Source organism: Camelus dromedarius, chromosome X (assembly GCF_036321535.1).
Source record: "Camelus dromedarius isolate mCamDro1 chromosome X, mCamDro1.pat, whole genome shotgun sequence".
In the NCBI taxonomy this organism is placed as follows: domain Eukaryota; kingdom Metazoa; phylum Chordata; class Mammalia; order Artiodactyla; family Camelidae; genus Camelus; species Camelus dromedarius.
In genome coordinates, this window is record NC_087472.1 from 78,330,135 (window position 1) to 78,343,026 (window position 12,892).

Here is a 12,892-nt window from a genome sequence, read left to right on the forward strand (position 1 = left end):
CCTTGGCAAGGGGCTGGGAGCTGGGGGCACCTTCTTACAGTCTGACAGGGCTGGGAATTTCTCCATTTCGCCTTGCTGTTAGTCGTGGGGGTAGGGCCGCCGTGTCTTCTGTATTTGGCTCGAGTAGAACCTTCACTGTCTAAAACTGAGTTTCCTATCTTGCTAGACTGCCCCTCTCCTGGTCCTTTGACTAGAGAGAGCAGGCTTTTCTTGGGGCAGTTTTTATCTGCACCCGTTGGCCTTTCTGGGTTGCCAGCTTCTCCAGCACCAAATGTAGGATATATGAGGCTAAGAGAAAACCCAGAGAACTCACTGCCATGTCATGTTTTAGGTCTCAGGATCCCTAGCCAGTCTGCCTTCTTCACTCCACCTTCTAGAATTTTCCTATGTTTTACGTATGATGTCCAGAGTTTTCCGTTGTATTTAGCAAGAAGAATAGGTAAGATTATATCTACTCCATCTCCAGAAGAGGAAGTCCCCAAAATTGTGATTTTTTTAAGACTTCATGTGGTTCCATGCATTTGTGCTGGCTTTATATGTTTTTGTCAAACAACCCTAAAGGTTTATGCAAGTTGGCACTCCTTTATTATATATTTTACCATTAAAAGATATCTCCTTTTTTTGTTAATCTGTTGAGCACTTTGGACCTTAATTTCCACCTCAATAATTATATCTCTAGACCTGCTTTCCTTTTTTTTTTTTTTTTACTTTTGCCTGGTATATTGTATATGTTAAAAAAAAACCTTCATTAAATTATAACATAATACAGAAAAGTGCACGCATTATGCACATTTAGCTTGATGATATTTTAACAGACTGAGCAAACCTGCACAACCAGCCACCCAGATCAAGAAATAAAACATTACTAGCACTCAAGAAGCCCTCCCCTGTATTGCTTTCCCATTGCTAACTTCCTCCCAAGGGGTGTCAACACCTGGACTTCTAACAGCATGAATTAGTTTTATATGTTTTTGAAATTTATGGAAACATGACCATATAGTATTGACTGATTGCTCTTTTTTGAGTCTGGCTTCTTTGACCAACATACCGTTCATGAGATGAGATTTGTGCACATTGTGTGTAGCGGTTGTTGATTCTCGTCACTGTGTAGTATTTCCTTGTATTAATAAAGGACAACTTGTTTATCCATTCTAATGTTGATGGGCATTTGCATACTTTTCAGTTTTGAATAAAGCCAATGTGACCATTGCCATACCTGTCTTTTGGTAAACATATGCTCACATTTCTCATGAGTAGATACCTAGGAGTGGGATGGCTGGGTCATAGGATATTTCATATGTTCAGCTTGATTTTTTTGGTGGTTTTTGTTTTGTTTTGTTTTGTTTCCTTAAATTTTTTCCCTTAACGGAAGCACTGGGGATTGAACCCAAGCCCTTGTGCACACCAAGCACTCGCTCTATCAGCTTTAATAGATACTACCAAAGAGCTTTCCAAAGTGTTTGTACTATTTTATGCTCCTAAAAAAACAATTTATGAGTTTCAGTTGCTCCACACCCTTGCCAGCTCTTGGTTATGTCCCATCCTTTTCATTTAAGCCATTGCTGGTGGATATGGAGGAATATCTGTAATTTGTATTTTCTTGCTAACTAATGAATGTGAGCATCTTTTCCTATGTTTATTTGCCATGTGGATATCATCTTTGCGATATGTCTGATCCTTTGCTCTTCTTCTCTCTCTCTCTTATTGATTTCTAGGAATTCTTGGTATATTTGAGATATGAATTGGTTGTCTTCTCCCACGGTGGGATTTGCCTCTACACTTTTAATTTTGTATTCTCATAAACAGAAATCCTTACTTTTAATGCAGTCCAATTCAATAATCCTTTACTCTAGATATCCAAGCTTAATATGAAGCATGTTAATTAAGACAATATAGTACTTGTCGAAGAATAGACAAATAGTCCAATGGAAATACAGAGTTCAGGAATGAACCCCCACATATGCAGTCTCAAGGTGATACTGCAGAGCAATGGGAAAAGGGTAATCCTTTTAGTAAGTGGTACTGGATCATCTTGATATTGACATGGAAGAAATGAATCTTGACCCTAACACATACCACATACCAGTTCATTCCTGGTAAGACTGTAGATCTAAATGTGAAAGATATAGCTGTAAAACTATTAGAAGAAAACATTAAACACCTTTATGACCCTGAGGCAGGCAAAGGTTTCCTAAGACAGACCAGAATAGAAAGAATAGTAAATACCATGGCATATTTCTGTCCAATGCTTCATTTCACATTTTTGTCTTTTTGTTTTAGATGTGTGGCAACTATATTTTTTAACCCAATCCCATGGTCTTTATCTTTTACATCAGAATTCAGCTCATTCAATTTAGTTGAATTCTAATATGTTTGATTTCATGCCTCCGATTATTTTGTGTTTACTATTTATTTTACTTGGTTGATATTTCCTCACTTTCTCTTTTCCTTTTTTTGCTGGTTTGGTCATGTTTCTCTTAATTCCCCTCTAGGTTCTTATTATTTCAGAATTCTGACAGTTTGGAATTTTGATTATTTTTATCAGTTTCTGCAAACAGTTGCCTTCACCTTCCTTACAAAATGGTTATCTATATTTCCTCTATTTCTAAGTCCAAATAATGTGGCACTATTATTTGGATCTAGTAATAGAGATGCATAATTTGCCTTCTCCTCCTCATTTCACTCAGTAGATTTCCCCAGGGTATTAAAAAATTTCCGCTTATTAATAGTATAATCTTATTTGTCCCAAACGCCCAATTACATTATTTTTCTTTACTCAGTTATAATTTTATGTCAGTTGCAATAATCATTTCTCAAAATTGCTTTCTTCTGATTTTGAGGTGTCTATTACTATTTAATTTATCATTGTTTAGACTATCCTCCTGAGATGCTAATGTTGGCATATAATGCTATAAATGCTTGTTATGTCTAAAATTGTCTGTCGTTTGCTCTAGCAGAAGAATGGTATCAAGCTAGGATGGGCTTAAAACTCTTGGATCTCAGTCCCTTTCTCTCAATAATTTGTAGTTTTTTCTTTTAATGTGGCTTGAATTGTTGTAAATAAGAAGTCTAGTGCTGCTGTAAATATGTATTTCTTTCCATTGTAAATAACATATTGTTTCTGCCTGGAAGTGTTTTAAGTTTTCTTTTTATCCTTTACATTCAGTACCAAACCAGACTCAGGGGTTATTTGGTTCCTCTGGGAGTGAAGGATTGGGAAGATTTCTGTGGGGGAAGATCAGTGAGTTAGAGTCCAGTGGGATTAGATAATTCATGGCCTGTCGATGTCATTCATGTTGGGGCAGTGAGTGACAATCTTGGGGACTCCTTGAAGAAAAATAATTAGAGATGTTTGTGGATAAGTGATTGGGACCTCTGTAGAAATGCTTGAGATTTTATAAGAGTTGGAGATCTAAAGTCATCTGAAGTATCTGAAGTCATCGATCAGTCCATGACAGTTATCGATTGGAACAAGAGGTGGTGAATGATCATTTGTAAGCCTGGGATTACAAGTCTTTGGGAGTCAGCTTTTAGGGACCCTAGAGGAGTCATTGATTGGGACCTGTGGACATCAGTAATCGCAGGACTCTGTGAGTTAATATGTGATGGAACAGAAGGTCTATTTTTGAGGGTTTTATGGGAGTCACTGATTCTCTATATGGGCTGTGAATTATGGAGTCCTATGGGAGGTCAGGTTTGGCCCCCAGGGGGCATTAAGCAGATCAGTGGTTGGTTTTTCTATCAAGATTGTGTTACCTGTGTTGGTGATTATTGGAGGAGTCTATGGAAACCAGTTGACAGCACCATTTGGGACACAGTTTTTGTCAAACAGTGTACGTTTCCGATTTAGGAACGCATGCAAACATGCTGACTTTCAGGGTCCACATGGGAACTGGGGGAGAGGGGACAAGTTGTTTATGTTTTCATCCTTGGCAAAAGAGGGTGGGCTTTATAAGTTGCCCAAAATGTACACTGAATTATACAGAAGCTTGGTTTATACACCTGTGGCATGGTGACCCTTCAGTCAGAGCTGAAGGCTGCAGGAAACAGAAATAATGTTTATCGCGATTTTGTCACATATAGAATACCATATGGCACAGTAGTTAAGAAAATGCACTTTGGAGCTAGACAGACCTGGGTTTGAATCCCTGTCCTTCCCCCTAATCTAAGCGATCTTGGGGCAAATTTCTTAATATTTATTAGATGGCAAATGGGAGTAACAGGAAAAGGAATGCACAGTTCATAGGATGAGTATGAAAACTAAGTGAGGTATCTAACTAAAACATTCCTTGCGCCTTATAATAACAGCAATATTTAATATCAGTGGAGTGTGTTCCTGGTGCCAGATAGGAGTGAGTGCTTTAAAAACATGTCATTTAACTTCAACAGCCCTATGAAATGAGTGTTTTCATCCTCAGTTTGAAGGTGAAAAATTCAGACTAAAGTAACTTCCCCAGGTTCTAGCTAGAATACAAAAGAGCTGGAATTCAAACTCTCATTCATTTTACACCAAATCTCATGAGGTGTTTTTTTTTTTTTTTTCCATATTCTACACTAATAGTTGGTGTTGGTTACTGAACGTTTTCTCTACCACAGATTCCGGTACTATAAACCATACTTTGATGCCCCCAGGAAATGTTTGTGGAGTGAATGCTGAGTGACTGACCATGTGGACACTGTCTTTCCAGGTTTCTTGGAGTCTCTGCAGAGCCCCTGGGCCAGACCCCGTAGGGAAGGCTACAGGACTCAACAGCTCTGGTTGAGTCTACGGACCCGCCTGGCCTCGGGCTCCTGGAAAGAGTGGAGTTGTCCACAGGAGAGCCCAAGGGCTGAGGCCCAGTGGGAAGATGCCAGCCAACCGGAGCTGTCCCCAGTGGCCCCCAGCGCTGGCTGCAGAGGGACATGGCAGCGTGTGTGAGGTGAGGAGAGAGAGGGCTCCGGGGGCAGGAGTTCATTCGGTGAAGAGATCGCCCGGATTTGTCACCAGGGCCTCAGGGCAAGGGCAGGTGGGTCACAGAAGCGGCAGATTCTGGACTCACTGCCTCCCTAGAGGGATCACCTCCTTCCTACTGTGTGAGTACTGCGTGTCTGGTATCCCACATCCAGAGTGTTTCAGTGGAAAATGTGATGTGGCTGATGGAGGAAAAGTGGGTTGGGAGGGTCAGCCTCACAGCTTAGCGGTGGAACAGGCAGCTCCCTGCAGGTGAGGTCTGAGAAGAGGCAACCACCAGCCCCAGGGAGACGCTACCCTCTGATGCCCAGCACAGGCCCTTCACTCCCCACTGGCTCTGTGCGCATGCTCAGCTGATCCGCACCAGTGCTTCCTCTCTCCCTGACCCTTGGGGATTTGCTGATTTCTCCTCTGTCCTGACCTAGGGCAGAAAAACCCCTTCTCTTTGGACCTTAGGGGATGGCGGGGCAGTAGGGTGACCACAATCTCTAGGGCCCTTCTCCTTCTTCCTCCTCCTTTCAAAAATGAATAAAATGGCCTGAGAAGGTCACGTGACTTGCCCAGGCCTCTTGGACTGTGAGTGACGGCAGTGGGCTGGAACCAGGTCTTCTGACTGGGTCCTCCACCTCATCACACTACAGCCAAGACCAAGTTTCCCAGTAGAAGTTCCCCTCGAGATTCTGTAAACAGAGGAAGACTAAGAGGGAGCCAGACCCTCTCCCACAGCTCCCTCTTCCCGACCGTCCTGTGGATGCTGTCACCTCTAGGGACGGGCTCGTTGTCACAGGGGCTCAGGGTCATGTGGTCATTAGGATAATATTACACTTTAAAAAATTCTTTTGCTTTGTATTATTTCAAAAATTCGTCATTTCACAATTAATGTTAGAAAATGCAGGTAAGCAAATAGAAGAGAATAAACCATCACTTGTAATTTCAGCATTACCCAAAGTTAACCATTGTTAACATTTAGCTATATTTCCTTACAGTGTTTTTTTTCCTTTATATGCGCACATGTGTGGGTAGACGTGTGAGGCTGTGAGCATGCATACATGGCACATTCATATACATCACAGAGCTCAAGTTTAAAAATGAAATCATAATATCTGGTTGTCTCCTTTTTAACTTGGCAGTTGAATATAATTTTCTAGACAGTAAAGATTTTGCTTCATACACACATGATACGTATCCTTTGGATAAACTATAATTAATTTCGCCAACCCACTACATGGGAATTTAGGGTGTTCTAGGTTTTCTGTTGTGATTAAAACTGCTATGGTGAAATTCTTACGCTTAAATATTTTTTGCCAAAGTCACTGAAATTACATTTTGAGTCAACAGTATAGGGGCATTGAATGGTAAACAAATCGCTACCTAACAGTAGTGCCCTGCCACTCTGGAAAATTGTCCTTGTTGGGGCTCTGCTCCATTATATCGGTCACAGACCCACAGGTTGGGGCCACAACAGTGTGGTCCTCCCCAGTCCTTCTGCACATGGCCCCTTGCCCAGCTGATGGGTGGGAATTTCTAGATGAATGATTCTTATCTCCTCAAGGCACATTTCTCCTCTCACTTCTTCCTTTCCAACCACAGATCTCTGCCCGCTTTGCAAGAAGAGGTGGACATGACCAAGACCCTGGTGGAATATTATTTATTCACTGATTTATTTGTTAGGTTCTTGGTTTTTTCATTAGATGTTAGAGACCAGGGAGTGGGCAGAGATAGCAAGGAACCAATAAACACGTCCCCAGGAATGGGGAGCAACCAGTTGGGCTAAGAAATAGTGGCTGAAGCTGGAAAACAGGCAGAGGGGTCAGTAAGAGAAAGACGGATGAGGAACAGCCACAAGGAACAGCTGGAGGGACCATGGTGCCCTTACTGAGGCTGGAGAATAGCCCAGGGGCCCAGGGGGCAGGTGGGAATGCAATGGAATAAACAAAGGAAACAGGAAACACGAACCAGAGGCCAGGGAGCAGCGGAAAGACCAAGAAACAGTCGGTGGGGCTGGAGAAGTGGTAATAGTGGGGAGGAAGGAAGAGCCAGAGAGTCTGGGAACAGTTAGAGGGACTTCAAAAGAGGAGGAGGGACCAGGAGATAGAGGAACCAGAGGGAACAGGGGCCATCCAGAAGAATGAAGAAACCAAAGACTCAGCTAAAATGGAAAAGCAAAAAGGTTTGGTGTGCTGGGTAAGAGCCTGCCAGACAAGCCACTTCGAGAGGTACCAAGAGGCAGAGGAGAGTCTGAAGGGATGGGGAAAGGCAGAGGTACCGGGGAACAGGAAATGGGGAGAAATGAAAAAAGATGAGCCTGGAAGTAGGCAGCAGCCAGAGGGAGCGGAGAGCAGCTGCTGAGGCTGCAGAATAGGTTCGAGGGGCAGGGGAGGAATGGGCCCATGGGACAGCTGGGGAGACAGCAAAGGCCTCCAATGCTGAGGAGGAGCCAGGGCAGCAAACAACCAGGTCGGGGAACAGCCAGAGGGAACAGTAAAGCTGTGCTGGGTGTTCACTGGGGGTCCCAGACCTAAGCAGAGGGCTAGGGAACTGCAAAGTGGGCCTCAGAAGTGTATCTGGTGTTGGATAGCAGCCTGGCTGGCTGGGGAACAACTAGAGAGACTAGAGAAAAACTAGAAGGCATATAGCATCTGTTCCCAAAGCTAGTTAGCAGCCAGAGGCCCCATGTAGTGGGCACTGAGGTTAAGGGGCAGTTGCAGAAGCCAGGGAGAGGCTGGGGAGCTTCCAGAGTTCCCTGTGATAAGGTGGCAGGGGTTTCCTGGGATGTGAGACTTCAGGGCTAAAACAGGAAAAGTCCTGGGCAAACTGGGACAGTTGGTCACCCTCCCCAAGAAGCAACCAAAGGAACCAGCTAAAGATCACATGTAATGTAAATGATGGAGAAGGTGAAAGTACAGAATCCAGCCGTGGCACAGAGCACACAGAAGTAGTGGGCTTTGATGATCAAGAGTCTAGGCCAGGAGCCAGCACTCCGCAAAGTGTGGTCCATGGGCCAGATGCATGAGCATCAGATAAGAGCATATTAGAGATGCATTCCAGGACTGCCCAAGGAGCAGGGAAGAATTGGGTCTAGAGAGAATTAAGAAGGCTCAAAGGGCGGTCCTGGGGTCACCACAAGAGCAAGGGTCTGGAGGACGGGCAGGCAGGAGGAGCGCTTCCCTCAAGCCTGACCCTGGGGCTCTCCCTGGGTGAGTGCCCTTGAGTGATGACAGGAGGCAGGTCAGGTGTGTTGCTAGAGGCTCGGCTGGAGGTCCTGCTCTCAACAACACTCAGCTCAGGAGAGCTGGTGAGTGGAGAAGTGCTGGGCACAGCCCAGTGCTTGTGGATCTGCCTCCGGGAGATGCTGGTGGAGGAGGAGGTACCATGAGTTCCCTGCCTGCTCTGTGCCCCTGAACACTCACTAATAAGGGCCCCCAAAGGACAAAGGATCTTTCCATAGGAGCCGGTCTACCTGGCTCCTAGCCTAAGCTCTTGATCATCAAATAAAGGTTTCTTATTTCCTTATTGTTGAATCACTAGATCTTGTCTTTGATACTGAGTTCATTTTCTGTCCTGTTTAGGAAATCCTTATCTACTCCAAGGCCTAAACAAATATTCACCTGTATTTTCTCCTGTGAGTTTTAAAGCATTCATTCTTTTGAAACTTTTGATTCTTTTGCCCTTCATCCAAAATCACTAATTGTTAACCTTTGCCACATTTGCCTTCATTCTTGTCTCAATTTATGTATGTTATGTGTATATGTGTGTACACACAGATATACTTTTGGAGGGGGGGATCTGAAACCAGAAAACTCTTTATTGCAAAGGTACAAAGGCGTCACAGCAGAGATGTACAGCAATAAATTAGGTGTGGCCAGGAGGGGACGGGCAGGCGTGGGCCACATGTTGCACAAACAGGGGGCCACCACATAGGGTCTCTTCTCGATAATTTATATCATGATAAAAGCAGCACAAAAATAAATATTGAAATGAAACTGCTGAAGTGGCCAGGGGCACAGATATACTTAAAACTTCATTTTCTGAACCATTTGAAGTGTAACTTGCTGACATAATTCCCCTTTACCATGAAATACTTCAGTGTGTACCTCTTAAGAACAAAGACATTCTCTTACGTAATCACAGTGCAGTTATCAAAATCAAGAAATTTCACATTGATCTAATACTATCTAATATTTGCTGTGTATTAATTACCTAACACAGTTTATAAATACAGTTTCCCCAGTTGTCATAATAACATCCTTTATAGCATCCCCACCCCCAATCCAGGATCCAGTCCAGATTCATATATGACATTTAGTTGTCACATCCCTTTAGTCTTTAATCTGAAAGAGTTCCTTAAGCCTTTCCTTGACTTTCATGACACTGACTGTTTGGAAGAATGTCCCTCAATTCGGGTTTGTTTCTTGCTTCCTCATAATTAAATTCAGGTTATTCATTTTTTGTCAAGCATATCACAGAAATGATGCTGTGTTCTTAATGTCTCATGTCAATAAGCATTCAATATCAATTTATCCTTTATTGGTGATATTAACTTTGATTGCCTGGCTAAGATGGTGTCTGTCAGGTAAAGCTGCTATCTTTCTCTTTGTAATTAATCATTATTTTGTAGGGAGATAGTTTGAGATTATGTAACTACCCTGGTTCTCATGCTTTTGTCCACTGATTATAACATCCAGGGATGATTCTTGCCTGTAACAATTAATTACTGTGCTGTTTCCCTAATGGTGTTTTTCTAATTGCAGCATTTCTTCTGCATTGATTAGTTGGCACTCTGCTCTAAGGAAAAACATTCCTTGCTCTGACTGCTGAAAGGACAATTATATGCCAGGCACAGTGAGCACACCTTGATTTACCATTTGTCACTAATACGAACTAGAGCTTCTCGGAGAAATGACTGACTCGAGGGTTAGAACACAGAAAGTACAAAATGATTCTGGAAGAACTCATTGTGCTGGAAAGTAATGAAGTGCTCAAAAGATGGGAACATGTCAAAATGACCCACGAGCCACTTTGAAGGAGCTCCCTGTGGCCAAATCTGAGATAATTTGAGTAGCAAAATAAATCATGATAGTAATAGATTATTATCTGCTGATTAAAGTAGGAAGTGACCAGTCCATACACTATTAGGCAGGTACATAGGTGGGCAGAGAGATAAGAAAGAAGTGAATGCTCCTTTTTAATAGCATCTCAATCTTTTTTTGCTGTGTCCCCTACTCCAGTCTTTCCAGGGATCATTTGGTAGTTTGTTAAAATGTTTTACTTTGAAATAATTGTAAATTTACAAGAAGTTGCCAGGATCGTACAGAGAGGTCTCAGGTTGCCTTTTAGCCAGTTTCCCCTAATGATTACATCCTGCATCCCTAAAGTACAGTGTCACAAACAGGAAACCGACATTGCTGTGGTGTGCCGTTCTCTGCCATTTTACACACATGTAGATTCCTGTGCAATAAACCAGATACAGAACTATTCCATCACCGCAGAGATCTCTACTGGTGTTGACATCTTACCAGTTAGAGTAAAGTGTAGAAAACTTAACCTCCCTTTAAGTCCCTTTATCCTGGCCAATTTATAACTGTCTTAAATATTTCCTCTACATACACAGAGATCCACATCAGAAAATGCCTAGACTTTTTGCTTTGACCTTCAAATGTAATTTAGAAAATTCAAGAGGAAGAGGAAAGTATTGTATTTACTCATATTTTTTCTCCTTCCATTTTTCTTCTCTCCTGATGTTCCAAGATTTCTCCCTTTATCATCTCCTTTCTGTTTACAGAACTTCCTCTAGCCGTTCTTTTTTAGAGTAGGTCTGCCGACAACAGATTTTCTCAGTTCGCCTTCATCTGAGAATATCTTGATTTCCTGCCTGATTTTCAGTTATGTCCTGGGTATTTTGGGAACGATGAGACTCTGGATATCATTTAAATCTTGTGTTTAGCAGGCTCTCTCCAATGCTGTTCTGCTAAAAAAAAAAAAAAAAAAAAAAAGGGGGGAGAATCTCCTTCTTAGTGCCAGGTTCCCTACTTGGCCTCTGACATCACCCACGTGGGGAGACAAAAAGGCTTTTGGGTTGGGGGTAGAAATTCAAGATCCCGGCATAGCCTAAGTTGATACTGTGGGAGAGGGGCCTCGTTATCTGCAGGCAGGGATGGAAATCTAGGCTCCCCACTCAGCCTTCGCTGATGGGAATGAGGATGGGGGCCACAGTTTTTTCTTTTCCCTGTGATGCTTGGCTGGAGTAGGGCAGTAATTAAATTTTTTCTGTCTTGCTCCATTGCCCCTTTCCTGGTCCTTTGGCTAGAGAGAGCAGACTTTTGGGGGGCTGTTTTTATCTGCATCATTTGGCATTCTGGGTTGCCAGCTTCTCTAGTACCTAGTCCAAGATATATGGGACAAAAAGAAGAAACTCAGGGAAATTACTGCTGTGTCATTCCTGAGTTTCCAATATCCCTAGCCAGTTAGCCTCTTTCTCTCCAAAGGACAGTTTCTTATCTTTGTTTTATACATAACATCCAGGGCTTTTAGCTGTACATAGCAGGAGAAGTAGGGAGAATTGTATCTATTCCATTTTGGACCCATTGGTAACTTTTAACTTAATTTTTTAATAGGTAATACATTCACATGGTCCTCTCCCCTTATCCCCCAGATCTCCCTAACCAAATACCAGTCTTGATTAGTTCGTGAGTGTGTGGATGGGTTTTATATGCTTAGAGATTATGCAAATAAAAGCGGCTAAGAAAATATCCTTAATATTTTTCTCCCAAGGATAGTAGGTAGGGTTACTGTTAGGTTGAACACTGATTTTTAATTACTATTAATTTTAAACTTCTTTAGCATGAAATATTGCACACATTTTGAATAATGCTGCTATAAATACTCTTGAACATGCCTCTTGTTGCACATGAACACAACATATTCCAATTGAGCATATTTCTGTGGTTGGAATCACTGTGTCCGTGTGTATACATGTTTCAGCATAACCCGGTAAAGTCACAAATGCTTTCCAGTATGCTTGTCCCAATTTACACCACCATCAGCAACATGAGAGTTCTCACTGCACCATATTCTCTTCAATACTTCAGAAGTATTGCTAGTCTTTAAAAAAATTTTTTTATTGAAATGTAGTTAATTTACAACATAAGTTTCAGGTGTACAAACATAGTGACTCACAATTTTTGATGATTATACTCCACTTATAATTATAAAATATTGACTGTATTTTCCTGTGCTGTATAATATATCCTTGTGGCTTATTTTAAACCCATTAGTTTGTACCTCTTAATTCCCTACCCCTCCATTTCCTCTCCCCTCTTCCCTCTCCCCACTAGTAACCACTAATTTGTTCTCTATATCTATGACACTGTTTCTCTTTTGTTACATTCACTAGTCTGTTTTATTTTTTAGATTCCACATATAAGTGATATCATACAGTATTTGTCTTTCTCTGTCTGGCTTATTTCACTGATCATAATACCCTCCAAGTCCATCCATGTTGTTGCAAATAGCAAAATTTTATTCTTTTTTATGGCTTAGTAGTGTTCCATTGTGTGTATATATATACACACCACATCTTTATTTGTTCATCTGTTGATGGACATTTGGGTTGCTTCTAAGTTTCTTGGCTGTTGTAGATAATGCTGCTGTGAACATTGGGGTGCATGTATCTTTTTGAATTAGTGTTTTTGATTTTCTTCAGATATATACCCAGGAATTTCTAGATCATATGGTGGTTCTATTTTTAGTTTTTTAAGGAACCTCCACACTGCCTAGATCCAAGATCTTGAAGATATTTGTATATTTTATGTTTTTTCTATGTTATCTTTTAAAGGCTGTACTGTTTTACCTTCCCCCATATGTTCCTTCCAAATGCCTTTTAGCCCCCTTTGTGTCTCCCTATGTTGGTTTTTTTATGTTTTATTCAATTCTATACTGCCA

General features: G+C 41.8%; 1 protein-coding gene across 3 annotated transcripts in view; it reads left to right on the forward strand.

Moving 5' to 3' along the window:
* Positions 1-12,892, forward strand: part of ZNF41 (zinc finger protein 41) — a 39,978-nt gene that overhangs the window by 12,265 nt on the left and 14,821 nt on the right. For all 3 annotated transcript variants that reach the window (XM_031445329.2, XM_031445328.2, XM_010995206.3), the window contains exon 2: positions 4,689-4,919. In XM_031445329.2, coding sequence (XP_031301189.1) covers positions 4,903-4,919 — 17 coding nt within the window. In that variant the 5' untranslated portion in view covers positions 4,689-4,902. The remainder of the gene's footprint in view (positions 1-4,688; positions 4,920-12,892) is intronic.